Consider the following 22,266-nt stretch of genomic DNA (forward strand, 5'->3'; position numbering starts at 1 on the left):
CTACCAAAGAGAGAGAAAGATGAGCTACCAGCCATTTATGGCAGACAAGGTCATCATTGGCAGCTTGACTGACTGACGCTCTGTTATTATCCACGATGGAACACTGGGAGGAAATAGATGCGTAGAGCTTTTCTTCAGCCTTAACATATTTAGCATCTCCTCGAATATTTCAATACGGAATCACATGGCCTATAACCTCATTACTAGTAGATATCATGTTCACTATGATCAAATGGACTGTATGGTTTGTTGTGGACGTCAATCCCAACAGCACACATTGTTGTTGTAATCCCGGACAAAAACACCTGATTCAACTTGATGGTTAGTTGACAAGTAGAATCAGATGTGCTTGTCCGGGGCCACAACAAAAATTTGATCTGTTGGAGGTACTCGAGGACCGGAGTTGGGAAACACTGCCTTAGAGGATGGCGCTGACTACAAGGCCATGGGAGACTGCATGGTTAAAGCAGGGCCTTGAGGATTTCCACACCTTGTAAAAGCCTAGACAGCGGGTTAGAAATGACCCTTACCAGGCAGCACCAGACTGAGTCACTTTCTCCATGACCGATCTAGGTCATGGCCAAACTGACATAGTAGCCCCTTTTATACCTTGTTCTAACATGTGTCTGTTGTGCTGATCTTGTCCACATTCTGATTGTGCCCACATTTGTCGACAGGTGTAGACAATCAAAAGACGCATTGTGATCTCATTGTGATTAGATCTTCCTGACCGCCTCTGGAGGTAGTCGAAGACGCATATTGTGCGGATGTCTTTGAAGTGTAAACAAATCCGGACAACAAAAGCGTATACATTTGGCCAACGTCACGGTTGTCTCGCCCTGAAAAAAATCACAATGGCCAGCTGAATTAAGATCATGGTCTTCGTTTGAAACAAATGGATCGTATGCGGTTTGCCACAACCAAATACCGCGTACAGCTGTGAATAAAATGTCCATATAGAAATAAAGATATTTATGAAGATATATCGTCAATCCAGATGATCAGACATTTATAAGTGGGGACACGATCAATATGGGCACCATCCAATGTACTCATGCATAAATCATCAGATACATTTTTAAGTGTTTTGGAAAATAAAATATACTTGGATTTACCTGCATTAAGTACCAATTTCAGTTCAACAAAGGCAGATTGTAGCTCCGAAAGAGCCTTGAAAATCGTGGGGGCAAAAGCGTACACAACAGTGTCAGCTGCATACAGGTGTATGTACTTTTTTTTTTGCAGATAGACCAATATTGTTAATATACACAGTAAAAAGTACAGGACCTGACAGATCAATGAAGAGGGCAACACAGTGTTTCCTTTTGTCCATACAATTTATCACATCAATTAAAGTGATGCAGCGGAGATGGTGTTATGACCTGACCTGAAAGCAGATTGATAAACACTTAGAATACAGTTCGTAGCAGATTGATAAACACTTAGAATACAGTTCGTAGTAGATTGATAAACACTTAGAATACAGTTCGTAGCAGATTGATAAACACTTAGCATACAGTTCGTAGCAGATTGATAAACACTTAGAATACAGTTCGTAGCAGATTGATAAACACTTAGAATACAGTTCGTAGCAGATTGATAAACACTTAGAATACAGTTTGTAGCAGATTGATAAACACTTAGAATACAGTTCGTAGCAGATTGATAAACACTTAGAATACAGTTCGTAGCAGATTGATAAACACTTAGAATACAGTTCGTAGCAGATTGATAAACACTTAGAATACAGTTCGTAGCAGATTGATAAACACTTAGAATACAGTTCGTAGCAGATTGATAAACACGTAGAATACAGTTCGTAGCAGATTGATAAACACTTAGAATACAGTTCGTAGCAGATTGATAAACACTTAGAATACAGTTCGTAGCAGATTGATAAACACTTAGAATACAGTTCGTAGCAGATTGATAAACACTTAGAATACAGTTCGTAGCAGATTGATAAACACTTAGAATACCGTTCGTAGCAGATTGATAAACACCTAGAATACAGTTCGTAGCAGATTGATAAACACTTAGAATACAGTTTGTAGCAGATTGATAAACACTTAGAATACAGTTCGTAGCTTGGAAAGATCTAAGCTGAGAGTTGATCAAAGAGTTTTAAAAAATCGCTTCGCAAGACAGTTCAGAGATTGCCGATAATTATTTAGGTCGGAGGTATCACCTCCTTTGCGGAGATAGAGCACATGGGCCGCCTTCCAAACCCTGGGGAAAGTACCTGAGATAATTGTCAGGTTAAAAATATGTGTCAATAATTCTGCAATCAGGGGAGCTGCAGTAAGAAAGGAGCAAGCAGATGAGCCCCAGTGGATTTTTTTTACATCAATCTTAATCAAGGCGTCTAACATATCACAAGTAGAAAGTTGTTGAAATGAAAACAAAGATTTCAAAACAAAGAACTATAAATTGGCTAGAGGCTGGGAGATACATTGAAGCAGGCCAATGTTACTTTAAAGACAGCTATAACAACAGGATGTGCTCTCTCAGCTAGCCTACAAGGCCTAATAATGTTAAAAGTAATACTTATTATTGTAATGATAATAATAGTAAGAGCAAAAATAATTAGAACAAGTATCAACATTCTCTTCTGTCTCTCCCACAGCACACAATAGAGAAGCCCAGGAACACAAATGGCTTTGTTGGGCCAGGGAGATTGATTCTGAACTGGGAGCAGTGAGAGGCAGCAGTTTGGCATCCCTCAGTCAGTGATTGGTTCTTTCCAGTCAGTCACACCCACTCAGTTGCTCAGAACTGATAATCCACTGACATCATCAGTGTCCTAACCTGGGGTGGTTGCCTGATGGGGATTTGAGCAGATCAACTGTTCTTATACCAATTACAATTGCAATGTACCGCATGGAATACTGTATATAGGGTTAGGGTCACATTTAGGGTTATTTACAAATTCCCAGGTCTTGGCAGAAAAAAAACTCTCTTACCTACTTACTATCTGACCAAGAAAAACTCTAGGCTCTACACAAAATTGGGTTAGCAAGTAGTGCAGTGACTTGACCTGGGTAGGTCACTCTGCAGTGTCACTCTGCAGTGACTTGACCTGGGTAGGCAAAGCTGATTAAAAAAAGCGGTCAATGGTGCTCCCTGCTGGACAGTTATAGTATAAACCATGTCATTAGTGGACCAAGATGGTTTTTTCCAGAAGCATTTTAAAGCACAATTCAATTTGTATCGCTGAAGAGAAATTTCTGATAGAGCCGACATATGCAGCGTTTACCGGGAATGCAGTCACCTCTGTCGCGGGAACATTGCCTTTAAACTTATATCACGCTGTAATGCAGAACTTCCTCGATAAAGATTGAATAGAGCCCTTAGCATAATCGTTCATACACATTAGTTATTCCATTTATTAATTTGACAACCTGCAAACAACTGAATGGTAATGTCTGTTAGTTATACAGTTATCTTATACTCTTGTTCTTCTACCCCTCCCAAAACACATACAGTTTAAGTCTGAAGTTTACATACACTTAGGTTGGAGTCATTAAAACTCGTTTTTTCAACCACTCCACAAATTTCTTGTTAACAAACTATAGATTTGGCAAGTCGGTTAGGACATCTACTTTATGCATGACACAAGTAATTTGTCAACAATTGTTTACAGACAGATTATTTCACTTATAATTCACTGTATCACAATTCCAGTGGGACAGAAGTTTACATACACTAAGTTGACTGTGCCTTTAAACAGCTTGGAAAATTCCAGAAAATGATGTCATGGCTTTAAAAGCTTCTGATAGGCTAATTGACATCATTTGAGTTAATTGGAGGTGTACCTGTGGATGTATTTCAAGGCCTAACTTCAAACTCAGTGCTTCTTTGCTTGACATCATGGGAAAATCAAAACAAATAAGCCAAGACCTCAGAAAATAAATGGTAGACCTCCACAAGTCTGGTTCATCCTTGGGAGCAATTTCCAAACACCTGAAGGTACCATGTGCATCTGTATAAACAATAGTACACAAGTATAAACACCATGGGACCACGCAGCCGTCATACCGCTCAGGAATGAGATGAACGCACTTTGGTGCGAAAAGTGCAAATCAATCTCAGAACAACAGCAAAGGACCTTGTGAAGATGCTGGAGGAAACAGGTACAAAACTATCTATATCCCCAGTAAAACGAGTCCTATATCGACATAACCTTGAAAGGCCGCTCAGCAAGGTAGAAGCCACTGTTCCAAAACCGCCATAAAAAAGCCAGACTACGGTTTGCAACTGCACATGGGGACAAAGGTCGTACTTTTTGGAGAAATGTCCTCTGGTCTGATGAAACAAAAATAGAACTGTTTGGCCATAATGACCATCGTTATGTTAGGAGGAAAAAGGGGGAGGCTTGCAAGCCAGGGAACACCATCCCAACCGTGAAGCACGGGGATGGCAGCATCATTTTGTGGGGGTGCTTTGCTGCAAGAGGGTCTGGTGCACTTCACAAAATAGATGGCATCATGAGGATGGAAAATTTGGTGGATATATTGAAGCAACATCTCAAGACATCTCAAGTCAGGAATTGAAAGGGTCTTCCAAATTAACAATGTCCCCAAGCATACTTCCAAAGTTGTGGCAAAATGGCTTAAGGACAACAAAGTCAAGGTATTGGAGTGGCCATCACAAAGCCCTGACCCCAATCCCATGGACAATTTGTGGGCAGAACTGAAAACGCATGTGCGAGAAAGGAGGCCTACAAACCTGACTCAGTTGCACCAGCTCTGTCAGGAGGAATGGGCCAAAATTCACCCAAAATATAGTGGGAAGCTTGTGGAAGACTACCCGAAACATTTGACCCGAGTTAAACAATTGAAAGGCAATGCTACCAAATACTAATTGAGTGTATGTAAACTTCTGAACCACTGGGAATGTGATGAAAGAAATAAAAGCAGAAATAAATCATTCTCTCCGCTATTATTCTGACATTTCACATTCTTAAAATAAAGTGGTGATCCTAACTGACCTAAGACAGAACATTTTTACTTGGATTAAATGTCAGGAATTGTGAAAAACTGAGTTTAAATGTATCTGGCTAAGGTGTATGTAAACTTCCGACTTCAACTGTACATACTTTGCTCTGGAGGAAAAATCTCCACCTACAAACTGCATTGTAGCATTTCACCCAGTAGATGGCAAGATAAACCAGTGGCCATGATGAAAAACAAAATGCTATGATGTACTTATGCTTGAATGTCATTCATGCCTTTGTATTGCATCTGGGTTCAACTGCCAATAAATCAATAAGACAAACTGCACATATTCATCGTCTTTATAATCTTTGTCCACTGGGAATGTACTCAGTCACTCTGATGATGACGGATGAAGTCACTTCAGTGTCACAGGAAACAGAGGCATCCAAAGTAAATTGTAAAGCTGAGTGGATTATTAAGAGAAAGGCAGAGCGACATTCCATACCTGAATTTGAATTTAAGAATCATGTCACTTTATACTATCACGTCACATCAATTACAGATACACACATTCGCTTCATCTAACGGATGAATGTCTCATTGATTCCATGACCATTTCCTCCAAGCATATGTCAATCTGCCTTCAGGAAAGACCTTACTGTTCAATAACATGTTTGTACTATACCATTGCGTGTTACATGTTTGTAAGCTTCTTATTTCTTTATCTCCTTTTTTTATCATAATCCAGACAGCAATGTGCATGTTTGTTTTTCATTCCAACATTTCTTAATTTCTATATTTTCACTTTTTGAATGATGTGTGTCCAGTGGCAATTTTAGCATGTCATTCTTGGTGTGGAAAACTCATTTTATGTTATTTTATGCATGCCAGAAAAGCCACTACACAACACAACGCTAAACAATACATTAATTGCACTATAACGGTGACAAACGGTGCCAGCAAACTGTTAGGGCCTACATAAAGCTGTCCCAACAGCAGAGCTTTCTTTTCAGCACCATGGAGTGAATCCTTACCAACGCTACACCTGGCTATCAGCGGAGCCTTATTTGGCAGCGAAACAGTTAATTCAGCCTCATTTACTGCCTTTTTAAAAACATAGCTGATATGGCTGACTTGCTTAAACAAATGTGGTTTCTACTGACAATTGAAATGAACAAACTATGGCATAAAGGAATGATAAGAGGATAGGAGGCAATCCGTAATTTTGATTAAGACATTAATGAGCGAGCTAAGATGGACGTAGTTTACTTTTTTTTTTTTTCAGAACATGGGCTGTTCTTACAGTACACCAAGTCAGAAGCGTAGCATAAATAAAGAGGGCATATAAGCAGACAATGAAAGCTCTTACAATATTTGATGATTACATTTCTCTAAACAGGCTATAGGCTACATGTGTACCACCAAATCAGAAAAGTAGGCTAAGTTATAAGGGGGAAAGGGAACAAATTATTAGGGTGAGACACATGGGCTACTAAAAGCTTACTACACAACATACACTTAGAATTCATTTCTCAGCTACAGTATACATATCTCCCTGGCATTTTACATAATTTCTGCAGCAGCATACAATACATTTTTGGACTCAACATTGTCTGTGCTCACTTGAACAGGAAGGTGGCGCAGCGGGCTTTCTTGTGGGCAAAGTTTGTCATGAAACTTTGTCATCAAATTCTGGCAGTCTTTGGATTTATGGTGCTTTCAACACAACTGGGATCTCTGAAAAAAACTAGGTTGAATCATGACGTCAGTGATTTTCAGGGTGTAGCTCTAGAAAGAGGCCTGAGTTCCCGACTTAGAATTCCGAGTTGGATGACCATTCAAAACGTATTTTCCCAGTTGTCTTGAACTCACTGAAGTCTGAGATTTCCCAGTTCCGAATTTCCAGTTGTTTTGAATGCGGCAGAAGTCATGCTGGATTGACAGCATGGCCACTTTATTCAACCTTTTCTGGCCCATGGTGTTGCGTGTGAATGTTTATCCTTTAAAGCTTGGAAAAGAGACCCTTAAACCCAGACTTGGACCACACACCCTCTCCACCTAATAACAGGCAGCGGAAGCAAGACAGTGATTGCTTTGCAACTGATTCCTTCCAAACCACTCATTGTTGAATTTGCGATTTCCAACTTTTTGTGTAATGTTTATAGCCAATGGCTGACGAGCACCAATCTATAATTTATCTTCATATGTTTACATTTTAGTAATTTAGCAGACACTGTTATCCAGAGCAATTAGGGTTAAGTGCCTTGCTCAAGGACACATCAACAGATTTTTCACCTAGTCGGCTTGGGGATTTGATCCAGCGTCCTTTCAGTTAATGACCCAACGCTCTTAACCTCTAAGCTACCTGCCACCCTATGACAAGGATCTGCAAATGACAAAGATTGAAAAGCATTTGCCAGTAGATTATCAAAGTGATTCATGATGATGACTGCTTGTTTAGCTAATCAAAGCTACGGTAGATATAACGCGAGTTGACGTCATTTTATTTGTGGCCAATGACCTTGAGCCTTCTTGGATGGCAGCACCCAAGTGGGCTTGAACTTTCTAGCTCTCCCTGTAGATTTTGCTGTGACAGAGCACTGATGCAATCACTGCGCATTTAGAGAATATTACCAAACCCTACGCTCTGTATTTTCTGCTGGCTGCCCGTCCACCACATAATCCACTGAGCTAGGCTGAAACACCTGAATTTTGGAGCTAACTTACTCAAGAAAGCAAAAAAGAGACCATATTCCTTTGTGGCTTTATTAACTCAATATATATCTTTTTTTACATTGTTGCCAACTGATATGTGACACATACCCAAATAACATGCAAAACATGCAACACTGTTTTCTTTTTAGCTAAACAGGTGGGGCTCAAAACAGGTGAGGCTCTGTGTGTGTATTGTTTTGAATTGATAGCTATTGCTGCACTGTTGGAGCTAGAAACATTAGCATTTAGTTGCACTTGCGATAACATGTGCAAGTCTGTGTACACGACCAATACATTTTGATTTGATTTGTTCCGTCTTTTATCCAATCAATTATTCATTGAAATCTAACCGGAAATTAAGTGAAAGGCATGTTAAAGTCCCATGTCCCACTGGGTAAGGAATAGCTGTTATTACTGGCTTTTAATCTCAGCGACCGCCAGTCTTAAGAGGGGCAGGAAACTGACTCTCATTCCTCCCACCAAATACAGATGAACAGAAGGCATGAGACATGGTAAGCCTCTCTAAAGGAAGGATATCCCATTCCCATCTCAGCCGTCTTTATCCATTAACATTCAAAGTAAGAACAATCCCTAAGTGTGCTATGCCAATCTGAATTAATTCCAAGTATCCTAGAGATCCTCGAATTGTGTCCGTTTTTGCATAGCACACTTGGATGGGGAGCGTCACTGCGCAGCTATTTTCAGGTCTCTCCAGAGATGTTAGATCGGGTTCAAGTCCGGGCTCTGGCTCAAGCACATTCAGAAACTTGTGTGTAGATTGATGAGGAAAAAGGCTGTAACGTTACAAAATGTGGAAAAAGTCAAGGGGTCTGAATCCATCCCGAATGCACTGTACGCTCTATTGTTTAGAGAGGCTACTGTCAACACGTACATAACACATGACAGAGGGCACGATATGATGAGCCTGCTTATGAGTCACTGGTGAATCTGTCCATTTAAGCTTTCAAATTAAGCTTGATCATGTCATTTCATGTACAAGCTGTTTTTATGAGTCAGCTTTCAATAGCAACAGTATTTGATGGCTTAATTAAATCCGTAGAGCTGAAGATATGTGCTCGTGTTTGAAATTTAAAGGCAATGTTCACGCATTGGCGGAGACTGAATTCAGGTAAACGCTGCATATGTCGGCTCAATCGGAAATTACCTGTACATTTCAATCACGCTGTATCTTCCGCGAAACGGATTGAATCGAGCCATGAGTGTTTGCCCTGTATTGGATGGTTGCTTGCCGTTCCAGATAAAACATGTTCTAGCCGTGTACAGCACATCTTAGAAAAGCGGTTGAGAAGAATAAGTGAGATAGACATAGCAGCCTGGCCTCAAAGCCATACGTAACATCCATGATGTATTTCTGAGCACCTCCAAGATGTATGATACCTACTAATGGTCTAGTTACTTTAGACAGAAATAAAAGTAGGGAGGTTGGTCAGGGAGGATGGGTGGGCGTAATCTGTGACCGTCCAGCAATCTAAAGGTTGCGTGTTTGAGTGGCGTAAGGTACAACTGTAGCATGTTAGCTCACCCTTCCCCTAATCCCTATTCTAATATTCACTTAATCTTTCATGTAAATTATCCTAACCTTTGTCGTTAGTTCACCTAACCATCAACGTAAATCCTCCCCTTTATACTGTAGTTACGAAGCAACAAGCAACCTGGTCTCAGAAAGACATATAATACTATACATCCTTCAAAATGTAGGGAGCCATGGGGACTCGTGACCACATATTCCATGAGTATACTTTTATTACCATCAAAGTCATGAACTCAGTCAAGGAGTACAGTACAGAGCCTACAAATGAGAGACAGTCAGGACCTACAGGTGACCACTGGTCTAGATGACCATTAAATTGAGAAATAATAGGTACATCAGAAAGAGCATGAAATTAACAGACATGGAATACTAAATACAGTGGCACTGAAACAAAGCATTGCTTAAGATTGTGTAACAGTATTTATTTGCGGTCATAAGTAAGAGGATGGTATATTCTCACACATTTCTTCAGATATTGCTGTTAAGCTTTTCATGGAAATCAAAATGTTCTGGCAAAATGAAGACATTGTGTAATGTTATATCTCAATAATGTATCTGAATATGCATATCAATCAATCAGTATATATATATATACACACAGTACCAGTCAAAAGTTTGGACACACCTACTCATTCAATGGTTTTGCCTCTTTTTTTTTTTACAATTTTCTAGACATCAAAACTATGAAATAACACAAATGGAATCATGTAGTAACCAAAAAAGTGTTAAACAGATCAAAATATATTTTATATCTGAGATTCTTCAAAGTAGCCACCCTTTGTCTTGATGACAGCTTTGCACACTCTTGGCATTCTCTCAACCAGCTTCATGAGGTAGTCACCTGGAATGCATTTCAATTAACAGGTGTGCCTTGTTAATTTGTGGATTTTTTTTCCTTAATGCGTTTGAGCCAATCAGTTGTGTTGTGACAAGGTAGGGGTGGTATACAGAAGATAGCCCTATTTGGTAAAAGATCAAGTCCATATTATGGCAAGAACAGCTCAAATAAGCAAAGAGAAATGACAGTCCAACATTACTTTAAGACATAAAGTGCAGTCGCCAAAATCATAAACCGCTATAAACCGAAACTGGCTCTCATGAGGACCGCCACAGGAAAGGAAGACTCTGAGTTACCTCTGCTGCAAAGAAACCACTAATAAAGGAATCCAATAATAAGAAGAGACTTGCTTGGGCCAAGAAACACGAGCAATGGACATCAGACCAGTGGAAATTTGTCGTTTGGTCTGATGAGTCCAAATTTGAGATTTTTGGTTCCAACGGTCGTGGGTTTGTGAGACGCAGAGTAGGTGAACAGATGATCTCTGCATATGTGGTTCCCACTGTGAAGCATGGAGGAGGAGGTGTGATGGTGTGGAGTTGCTTTGCTGGTGACACCATCAGTGATTTATTTAAAATTCAAGGCACACTTAACCAGCATGGCTACCACAGCATTCTGCAGCGATACACCATCCCATCTGGTTTGCGCTTCGTGGGACTATCATTTATTTTTCAACAGGACAATGACCCAAAACACCTCCAGGCTGTGTAAAGCCTATTTGACCAAGAAGGAAAGTGATGGAGTGCTGCCTCAGATGACTTGGCCTCCACAATCACCAGACCTCAACCCAATTGAGATGGTTTGTGATGAGTTGGACCGCAGAGTGAAGGAAAAGCAGCCAACAAGTGCTCAGCATATGTGGGAACTCCTTCAAGACTGTTGGAAAAGCATTCCAGGTGAAGCTGGTTGAGAGAATGCCAAGAGTGTGCAAAGTTGTCATCAAGGCAAAAGGTGGCTACTTTGAAGAATTGAAATATAAAATATATTTTGATTTTATATTTACAGTTTTGAAGTCTTCACTATTATTCTACAATGTAGAAAATAGTAAAAATAAAGAAAAATCCTTGAATGAGCAGGTGTCCAAACTTTTGACTGGTAATGTATATATACAGTATATATGTTCTCGTAGGTGTCAGAGACATGCATAAGCAATAGACTGGGGAGCAATAACTTTTCTCTGATCAACAAAAAATGAAGTAGCACATTTGATTTGACTTCCTGCCTTTCATTGAAAATAATTGCTCAAACTTTTCTTAAATACATACTTCCATAGAACGTGCAGGTGAACACAGAAGCATAGCCCCTTGACAACAAATGCATTAATACACTGTATAATTAAGCAGCTGTATATAATAGCTACTGTTTGCTGACAATAAAATCACTGTCTTGCTGTATCAAGGAAAGAGCCACCCTCTGCACAGATGGCTGGTACTGTAACCAGAAAGATGGGAGCCAAGTCAGAAGCATGACTAATATGATCTTGGCTCTGCCTTGTTTGACACTGGCCATGTGTTAGTTGACTAACTGTCTGGACAGGGTATCGACTGTTGTCAAAGTCTATAGGCTTTTAACTTACAGGTACGTACATGCACTTTATAGAGGACACCAAGAGAAGAATCACAGTTTCGGCAGCAAGTAGAATATTGCTCAACTTACGGTGATTACAGAGAACTCTTGCAGTACCTCGTTATTGACTATACTGAAAGGGACCGAAGACCGACTACTATTATGTTTTTGTTATTGTTATGAATATCTTGAGAATAATTAAACCTATGAATAAATAGATAAATAAACAAATACATATGTTTGTAAAAACATGAGATCATTTTAACACAATTGCTCTTAATTGTTCTGTTTCCTTTAATCAACAACACCTTGTAAAAAGCTGGTGGGGGATAAAAATGGCTTTTACAGGTGGTGCTTTACACAGTCACAATCTAATGTTATACAACTGCGAAAAGAATATCATGCTTTTCCTTGTAGGCTAAATTGTATTTATTTACAAATGGATCTACGTACTTTAGGATGCATAAGAATGAATAAGCCAGAAGAACTGTTAAACCAGAAACGTAATGAAAAAATAAATAAAAAATGTATAGAAAAAGTTGATCTAATCGCATAGGATGGATGAAGATATGTTATGACTGAGGCCTGCCGTGAAATTCATAAATTCACAAACTTAATTCTAGATGCATAGAAACTACTGTGTAACAAACACAACTCATTTAATATAACGTACATTTACAGTAGTGGCACATGATGTATGATATGATATGAATAGTTAGAAGTTTATGGAATGATGTAGTCCATTTGAACAAAACATGAGCATCAACAGTGCCCTCCACTTGGAGCCTAACGAACAGAAAGACCTTCATGTTTCCAGTTTAAAGGCAGTAGCAGGATTAGCACGTTCTTTCCACCAAGTGCTTATCATTTTGAAATTAACAGCAAAAGTTAAGAATGCATGCTGTTTTGACTACTTCTACAAAGGTCTCAATATACAGAATCTTTACACTGACAGCCATGTGGTGCTTTCCTAAGCAGAAAGCTGGCGAGGGAAAGGGATTGGAGGATACCTAGTCAGTTGGTAAACTGAATGCATTCAACTGAAATATGTCTTTCGCATTTCACCCAGCATGTTGTGGATGCTGCCTTTCACTTACACTGGGCCTGCTGCATCCCCCAGTAAACATAATTGCTGCAGCACAGACAAAACTAGTGATGAGTGTATACAACAAATAACAAAGAGAGCAATGTTCACCCCCCAAAAAGAGATCAAACAGGATCTTTCCATGTGTAGAGAGGGGTGTGAAGGAGGAATGCTACAGATCATTATGTAAAATCAACACTATAAGAGCAAAGCCAAGCTGTTCATTACCTTATTGTATGCCATGATAATGCATTGGAATACTGTGAGAGTAGGACTGGGTAAAAACGTTCCCAAACTTGGCTCATTAAGAGGAAATCAAAGCAGGTTTGGTACAATTACATATTTCCATATGATTTAAAGGGGAGAGTTCAGAGGAAAATATGTAGCTGTTAGCTGGGCTGCATTAGACACAAAAAGCCCCTGTAAGGCCAGAGGGATGTTTCAAAAATACAGAATACATGTAGCCAGATCAATTCAACACTCAGGAAAGATAGGACACAGGCTCTGTGAGATGTTACTCATGCTGCAAGTGAGAGAGATAAGTCAGTGTCACCATGCTAGTGTGCAGGAAAGACGATCGCTGGGAGTGAAGGAGGTCATAGGAGGGAGTTCACCGTCTAACCCTGCTCATCGTCAACTTCAGTTGCTGGTTGGAGGGGAGTCGGGGACTCTCCGTTACACCGTGACAACGGATCAACCTCCTCCGGGGCTTCAACTGGGGCCTCCACTGGGCTGGCCTCCTCAGGGGCCGGGGGTGGAGCTGTGACCTCTGCTGCACCTTGGGGAGTGGCATCACACGTCACGGCCTCCATGCCAGCAGGGGGCTCTGTGACAGCAGCAGGCTCCCCCTCAGGGGCTGCAGCAGCGGTAGCTGCAGAGGGGTCACTGAGAGCCGGGGCGGGTTCTCCTGCTGCAGAGCTGGTTACTACTGCTGGGATGGTTGCCCCCGAGTCAGCACTCTGTTCTGGAGCTCTCAGTCGCTTCATGATGGTAGTAACCCGCACCGCTTTCTGTGGGAGGCAGTAGCAGAACACACTCAACTCAAGGCGCCTAGTTACTATATATTTTAAAGCTTTTACAGAACATGTAGCCAATTCTAAAGCCTTATACTTGCACTGTCACCAATCATTTATCCCATTTCAAATTCTCAAGGCCCATAAAACATATATAGCAAGTGATAGATAGTGTAATGAAACAGGCAGGGAGCAGGCCTCGAACCCTCGACCGTCTAGCCCGAAGTCCAGCGCGCTATCGACTGTGAAGGAAACGCACGCTCAAGCGGCAGAGTCGATATCAGCGCTTATAAACCCAGGGTCATTACAATAGTTCCCTCCCATCTCTCCTTCAGTGATGAAGAACTGGAACAGATAAAAAGAGAGGCTTACCTTCCACTTAGCTTTGGCAAAGTTCTTCTCTATCTGTGCACAGACATTATCCTTAATATTCTTATTTGAGGCTGCATTTCCAGAAATCCTGAGGAGATAAAGGGGGAAAAGGAAACTTCACTATAATGAGGCTTTGTAATCTTCTCTTGACATGTACAGTACAAGTGACAGCTCAGCAGATGGGGGTGAGTAATACTAATAAAACAACATCACTGACAACCTGTTTAAATGTATTTATTAATAAGAACACTCGGACACATCATACTTACCACGGACACATCATACGGACTCATCAATCAACTAGATTAATCTGGTTAATTTTCACTTCACATCTGGTATATCTCCTTAGTACTGTGGCCTTGTGGTATATCCCTATAGTAGGCTACTGTGTGTATTTCCATACCACTCATGGTTGATGGCCTCCTGAGCAGTCAGCCTCTGATCCTGGTCTACCTCCATCATACGGGCGACCAGGCCTTTTGCTGCAACACAATAAAAGCAATATCTCAACAAACAGCAGTTACAGTTGAAGTCGGAAGTTTACATACACTTAGGTTGAAGTCATTAAAACTCGTTTTTCAACCACTCCACAAATTTCATGTTAACAAAGTATAGTTTTGGCAAGTCGGTTAGGACATCTACTATGTACATGACAAGTAATTTTTCCAACAATTGTTTACAGACAGATTAGTTCACTTATACTTCACTGTATCACAATTCCAGTGGGTCAGAAGTTTACATACACTAAATTGACTGTGCCGTTAAACAGCTTGGAAAAATCCAGAAAATGATGTCATGGCTTTAGAAGCTTCAGATAGGATAATTGGCATAATTTGAGTCAATTAGAGGTGTACCTGTGGATGTTTTTCAAGGCCTAGCTTCAAACGCAGTGCCTCTTTGCTTGACATCATGGGGAAATGAAAAGAAATCAGCCAAGACCTCAGAAGAAAAAATTGTAGACCTCCACAAGTCTTGTTCATCCTTGGGAGCAATTTCCAAACGCCAGAAGGTACCATGTTCATCTGTACAAACATTAGTACGCAAGTATAACACCATGGGACCACGAACCCGTCATACCGCTTAGCAAGGAGACGCGTTCTGTCTCCTAGAGATGAACGTACTTTGGTGCGAAAAGTGCAAATCAATCTCAGAACAACAGCAAAGGATCTTGTGAAGATGCTGGAGGAAACAGGTACAAAAGTATCTATATCCACAGTAAAACGAGTCCTATATCGACATAACCTGAACGGCCGCTCAGCAGGGGAGAAGCCACTGTTCCAAAACCGCCATAAAAAAGCCAGACTACGGTTTGCAACTGCACATGGGAATAAAGATCGTACTTTTTGGAGAAATGTCCTCTGGTCTGATGAAACAAAAATAGAACTGTTAGGCCATAATGACCATCGTTATGTTTGGAGGAAAAAGGGGAAGGCTTGCAAGCTGAAGAACACAATCCCAACCGTGAAGCACGGAGGTGGTAGCATCATGTTGTGGGGGTGCTTGACTCAGTTACCTGACTCAGTTACACCAGCTCTGTCAGGAGGAATGGGCCAGAATTCACCCAACTTATTGTGGGAAGCTTGTGGAAGGCTACCCAAAATGTTTGACCCAAGTTAAACAATTTAAAGGCAATGCTACCAAATACTAATTGAGTGTATGTAAACTTCTGACCCACTGGGAATGTGATGAAAGAAATAAAAGCTGAAATAAATCATTCTCTCAAATATTATTTTGACATTTCACATTCTTTAAGTAAAGTGGTGATCCTAACTGACCTAAGACAGGGAATTTTTACTAGGATTAAATGTCAGGAATTGTGAACCTGATTTTAAATATATTTGGCTAAGGTGCATGTAAACTTCTGACTTCAACTGCAATCCTCCTGATGGAATCAGAACACAAACAGGATATGCTTTTGAACGTGAAAAAGTGAACAGATAAAATCCTCCCTTTTGAATTTCTATTTACCCAGTAAGCTGTTGTTTATAGTCTCCTGTGTCTCTACTTCATCTTAACAGTACCTGACTCTGAGATGTCGTCCCAGTACGGAGAGTCAAACTCATAGTCCCCCGCCAAGATCTTCCTGAACAGGTTCTTGTCGTGGTTTTCATAATCATCATCATCAGTTTCCTCATAGAAAGGAGGGTTGCCTGAAAGCCTGAGGGCCACAAAACAAAAGGAGCTCTTTATCAGCTTGTATTGTAATACCATGTGCACAAATGTCATGTAAAGATTTGATGTATTGCAGTAGGTAATACCCTATAAATAAGATATCCGTACTGCTTTTGAGCATACCATGTGGAGTAGAGTGAAGATGGTCTCTTTCAGTAAAGTAGTCACCATTCATGTTGTCCGTCTGTATAATTCCAAATCTCCCATCCTCTGAGTAGACTCACAACCCACCCCTCTTGCAGTAGTATACAGTGGTTCTCCCTTTAAAAGTTGCGTCATACTGCAGCACACCTTGCGGGCTGCCGCAGAATTCTATGGCACATTATTTAATTGTCAGCCATTGTTACCATTAATGCTAGTTAGTGCTAGTTTGACCACCAGAGGCCATCTTTGAGAAGCATTTGATAGCCTTCAATATTGGCTGTACTAGAGAATTTAAAATATTTTTTTGTAAGAACATAGTATATGGGATTGATTTTAATAAATGCAACTTAATTCATTTGATTAATATTATGGTGTTTCTATTCCAAGAAAAACCCTCCGGGTTTCCCTTAGGATGGACCGGAAAATATGGCGATGTACAACGTGACAGTCGGGAGAGTAGGCTACAGTACTAAGAGCATAACATTTCCACACCCTAATTGTAGTCTAACATATACCCAAACTGAAATATTTTTAATATTCAATGATGTGACTATAATTCGTCAATAATTCGATTTAGAGGATTGGAGGATTCTAAATTAATATCTAAGAGACATTTTCGTTAGGGCAAATCTGATCTGTGAGAATATCTAAGGGGCTTTTATATCATTCTAAATTAATTAATAATAATAATCGCTTTGTTTAAAAATAACTATATTTTGGAGATGATTTTGTTTTCAAATAACCTAAATTGAGTGAGAAAAAGGCCATTCTTGAACATACAGTAGGGTGAGACATTCTTACTAATTTGTAAATAAAGCCAATCTGTTGTTTTGAATTATTTATTTCAGTTTTTATAGGGAGAGAAACCAAAAGGCCACTGTCGCCTCATGGGTCTCCCGGGCGCGGCCGGCACGGGTACCAAACCAGCATCTGCAGCAACGCAGTTTGTTTAGGCCACTCGGGAGGCCCCATCCACAAAGTTTTTAATACTGATCAATTGCCTTGCACAAAGTATCAAAATACAGAGAGGTGTTGGCAAGAGTCTGTTGTCCTGCTAACAGCCGATAATGGACTATTATAATACATGGTGTCCAGGTCAGGATAACCAAAACATGTCTTTATTAAAGACTTTCAGAAAGAATGTTGGTACTTGTTAATTTTGATCCAAAGCTATGAATGAGTGAGTCACTCAGCTTTATGTAGGTGCTGAGGCTATATGACTGCGCCATCAACTTGATTATTTAGCAGACATCCCTTGCTTATATTCAGTCAACACATATATCTTAAGAATATCATGGAATATAATTGAACATTTTCATTTCTCTTAGAATAAAAACCTTAGTGTAACAACAGTTTTAGTAAGTAATACTGACGAGCAGAAACAAAAAAATAAGTGTCTTTTTCAGGGGGTGCGCGTGCAGGACAGACGAATAGCAATTCTTACACTATTGTTCTAAATTCAATCATCTTCTTCATCTTCATCATTCAGTTCATTGAAATTCAATTTTGAAGTCGTGCACAATTATCAGTTTCTATTTGGTTTATGTCACCCATTCATTGTCAGTTAGAGACACATTAGCACCTTGGGGCCCAAAAGCATAATCAGTGCTCTAACTCCCCCTTGCGCTGGTCTGGAGCAATGAAGCAGTGACGCAGGGTACCGTACTAAACAACAAATTACCTCTAAATCCTGCAGCATAATCTCAAAACGTTTAGTTGAGCAACCGCTGTATATGGGCCCATGGCTCCCTATGCTGATAATCAAACCACTCACAGTATGTACATGATGACACCCAGGGCCCAGCAGTCCACTGGCCTGCCGTATCTCTGTCTCCCAACCACTTCTGGTGCTGCAGGGACACAAACACAGTTAAAGATTCTCTCTTTATATCAGTAACAAAACAATATACAGCAAGCTCTCTGTTGAATTTTTTGTTGATGTTCTTCTCACATATGCTTTCCTGCGCTCCCATAAACTGCTCCCCAAAACCAACTCTCGAAGATACCCACTGCTCCCTCTCCCAGGCAGTCTGTGCTCCCCCTTAACAAGGTACTAATCCCACCCCCGCTCCTTCCCCAGTCCTTACCAAGGTACTCTGGGGTTCCACAGGGGTCTTTGATGAGCCCGGTCTCCAGCTTTGCCAGGTGGAAGTCACTGATCACTATTTTGGAGTGCTTCAGGCGGTTGAAGTACACCAAATTCTCCAGCTGAGAAAAGGAACAGGGCGACAGCTGACGTTTGCCCAAGTTTTGCTAAAGTAATCTCATTCAAAACTTACACAGACTTAGAGCAGACTTCATCACTGGTAAATATTGAAGCAGTCAAACTCTTACTTTAGCATCACACAAGTGTCTAAAAATGACAGTCCAATTTTCTTTGTTCAAACAAAGCAAGATCAGTGTGGTGTCAATCTGATCAAGTACATTTGCATAATACATTTGCATTATAAATGTGCCTTTTCAGAAAAGTTTGCCTAAAAACACAGTCCAAGTCAAAAGTTTGGACACACCTATTCATTTAAGGGTTTTTCTTTATTTTTACTATTTTCCACATTGTAGAACAATAGTGAAGACATCAAAACTATGAAATAACACATATGGAAAAATGTAGTAACCAAAAAAGTGTTAAACAAATCAAAATATATTTTATATTTGACATTCTCATTTTTGGTCAAATAGCCCTTACACAGTCTGGAGGTGTGTTGGGTCATTGTCCTGTTGAAAAATAAATGATTGTCGCACGAAGTGCAAACCAGATGGGATGGTGTATCGCTGCAGAACGCTGTGGTAGCCATGTCGGTTAAGTCTGCCTTGAATTCTAAATAAATCCCTGACAGTGTCACCAGCAAAGTACCCCCACACCATCACTCCTCCTCCATGCTTCACGGTGGGAACCACACATGTGGAGATCATCTGTTCACCTACTCTGCGTCTCACAAAGACACAGCGGTTGGGACCAAAAATCTCAAATTTGGACACATCAGACCAAAGGACATATTTCCACCTGTCTAATGTCCATTGCTCATGTTTTTTGCCCCAATCAAGTCTCTTATTATTATTATTGGTGTCCTTTAGTAGGGGATTTCTTTGCAGACATTCCACTATGAAGGTCTGATTCTGTCACACCCTGATCTGTTTCACCTGTCTTTGTGTTTGTCTCCAGGTGTAGCCCATCTTCCTGGTTAGCCCCCGTGTATTTACAGTGGCTTGCAAAAATATTCACCCCCTTGGCATTTTTCCTATTTTGTTGCCTTAAAACCTGGAATTCCCCTTAAACCACTCGAGTGTTGCTTTAGCAGTATGCTTATGGTCATTGTCCTGCTGGAAGGTGAACCTCCGTCCCAGTCTCAAATCTCTGGAAGACTGAAACAGATTTCCCTCAATAATTTCCCTGTATTTAGCGCCATCCATCATTCCTTCAATTCTTACCAGTTTCCCCGTCCCTGCTGATGAAAAACATCCCCACAGCATGATGCTGCCACCACCATGCTTCACTGTGGGGATGGTGTTCTCGGGGTGATGAGAGGGGTTGAGTTTGCGCCAGACCTAGCGGTTTCCTTGATGGCCAAAAAGCTACATTTTAGTCTCATCTGACCAGAGTACCTTCTTCCATATGTTTGAGGAGTCTTCCACATGCCTTTCTTTAAGCAATGGATTTTACTGGCCACTCTTCTGTGAAGTCCAGCTCTGTGGAGTGTACAGCTTAAGGTGGTCCTATGGACAGATACTCCAATCTCCACTGTGGAGCTTTGCAGCTCCTTCAGGGTTAACTTTGGTCTCTTTGTTGCCTCTCTGATTAATGCCCTCCTTGCCTGGTTCATGAGTTTTGGTTGGCGGCCCTCTCTTGGCAGGTTTGTTGTGGTGCCATATTCTTAACATTTTTAATAATGTATTTAATGGTGCTCTGTGGGATGTTCAAAGTTTCTGATATTTTTTCATAACCAACCCTGATCTGTACTTCTCCACAACTTTGTTCCTGGACTGTTTGGAGAGCTCCTTGGTCTTCATGGTGCCGCTTGCTTGGTGGTGCCCTTTGCTTAGTGGTGTTGCAAACTCTGGGGCCTTTCAGAACAGGTATAGATATACTGAGATCATGTGAGACTTAAATTGCACACAGGTGGACTTGATTTAACTATTTATGTGACTTCTGAAGGTAATTCGTTGCACCAGATCTTATTTAGGGGCTTCATAGCAAAGGGGGTGAATACATATACACGCACCACTTTTCGGTTTTGTATTTTTAAGATTTTTTTTTTAACAAGTTATTTTTTTCATTTCACTTCACCAATTTGGACTATTTTGTGTATGTCCATTACATGAAATTCAAATAAAAATATATTTAAAATTACAGGTTGTAATGCAACAAAATTGGAAAAACACCAATGGGGATGAATACTTTTGCAAGGCATTGTATACTTGTGTTCTCTGTTTGTCTCTTGTCAGTTCGTCTTGTCTTGTCAGGTCTTACCACCGTGTTTTCCCGTCTCGCTGCTTTCTCAAGTTCTGTTTCCTAGTTTCCCCGGTTCTGACCATTCTGCCTGCCCTGACCCCGAGCCTGCCTGCCCTTCTGTACCTGTCTGACTCTGACCCGTTTACAAACCTCTGCCTGTCCTGACACCGAGCCTGCCTGAATTTATTTGGGCTGCAATCTGAGGTGCAGTTAATTGCCGAATTCTGAGGCTGGTAACTCTAATGAACTTATCCTCTGCAGCAGAGGTAACTCTGTGTCTTCTTTTCCTGTGGCGGTCCTCATGAGAGCCAGTTTCATCATAGTGCTTGATGGTTTTTGTGGCTGCAAAAACTTTAAAAGTTCTTGAAATTTTCCGGATTGACTGATCTTCATGTCTTAAAGTAATGATGGACTGCTTTTTGCTTATTTGAGCTGTTCTTGCCATAATATGAACTTGGTATTTTACCAAATAGGGCTATATTCTGTATACAACCCCTACCTTGTCACAACACTACTGATTGGCTCAAACGCATTAAGAAGGAAAGAAATTGCAAAAAATCATTTTTAAAAAGGCACACCTGTTAATAATTGGAATGCATTCCAAAGAATGGCAAGAATGTAAAAGTTGTCATCAAGGCAAAGGGTGACTACTTTGAAGAATGTCAAATATAAAATATATTTTGATTTGTTTAACACTTTTTTGGTTACTACATGATTCCACATGTGTCATTTCATAGTTTTGATGTCTTCACTATTGTGCTACAATGTAGAAAATAGTCTAAATAAATAAAAATCCTGGACTGAGTAGGTGTGGCCAAACTTTTGACTGGTACTGTATACACTTCAACCCAATTAAACAAGTCAAAAATGTATTTAAAAGAACCAGTGGCGTTTAAAATAAGCAGTGGGCTTAGTACCTTGAGGTTCCTGTGGACAATGTGCAGGGAGTGAAGATAGGCCACGGCCTCCAACACCTGACGGACCACATTACTGGTGTCGCGCTCTGAATAGTAGCCCTGGTCCAGGATCCAATCAAATACCTCTCTGCCAGTAGCACTGTGGGGAGAAAGTGAGTGGCATGAAGCAGAAGCATGGTGCTGACCTACAGTAGGTGCTTTGAGCCTGACTGTCTCTGGTTCAAATAATTCACAGATCCTTTTTAATAATACAACTTTATTTGATATCTCTGACACGGAGACACTTTGGGGAAAAATGTTTGCATTACTATGCAATTACCATAGAAGTGACACCATGCCAAGGGCGAAGACATCAACATTTGACAAAATTACAGAATTACCAAACATGCTTAATGTGATGATTTCTGATGGTCATTATCAGAATAAAAGACCCACAAATCAATGCAATCCTGGAGGATATGAGTATCATATATTTTGTGAATTTGTGAATCAGTCATATAGACCCA

General features: G+C 40.4%; 1 protein-coding gene across 2 annotated transcripts in view; it reads right to left on the bottom strand.

The window, feature by feature from the left end:
• Positions 1–9,392: 9,392 nt before the first annotated feature.
• LOC139535581 (caM kinase-like vesicle-associated protein) overlaps positions 9,393–22,266 on the bottom strand; it is an 86,237-nt gene continuing 73,363 nt past the window's right edge. For both annotated transcript variants that reach the window (XM_071335135.1, XM_071335136.1), the window contains 7 exons: positions 21,761–21,899; positions 18,481–18,601; positions 18,168–18,243; positions 16,099–16,235; positions 14,481–14,559; positions 14,078–14,165; positions 9,393–13,702 (listed from right to left, as the gene is read on the bottom strand). In XM_071335135.1, the coding sequence (XP_071191236.1) occupies positions 13,310–13,702; positions 14,078–14,165; positions 14,481–14,559; positions 16,099–16,235; positions 18,168–18,243; positions 18,481–18,601; positions 21,761–21,899 (1,033 nt within the window). In that variant the 3' untranslated portion in view covers positions 9,393–13,309. The remainder of the gene's footprint in view (positions 13,703–14,077; positions 14,166–14,480; positions 14,560–16,098; positions 16,236–18,167; positions 18,244–18,480; positions 18,602–21,760; positions 21,900–22,266) is intronic.

This window comes from Salvelinus alpinus, chromosome 12, assembly GCF_045679555.1.
Source record: "Salvelinus alpinus chromosome 12, SLU_Salpinus.1, whole genome shotgun sequence".
Taxonomy (NCBI): Eukaryota; Metazoa; Chordata; class Actinopteri; order Salmoniformes; family Salmonidae; genus Salvelinus; species Salvelinus alpinus.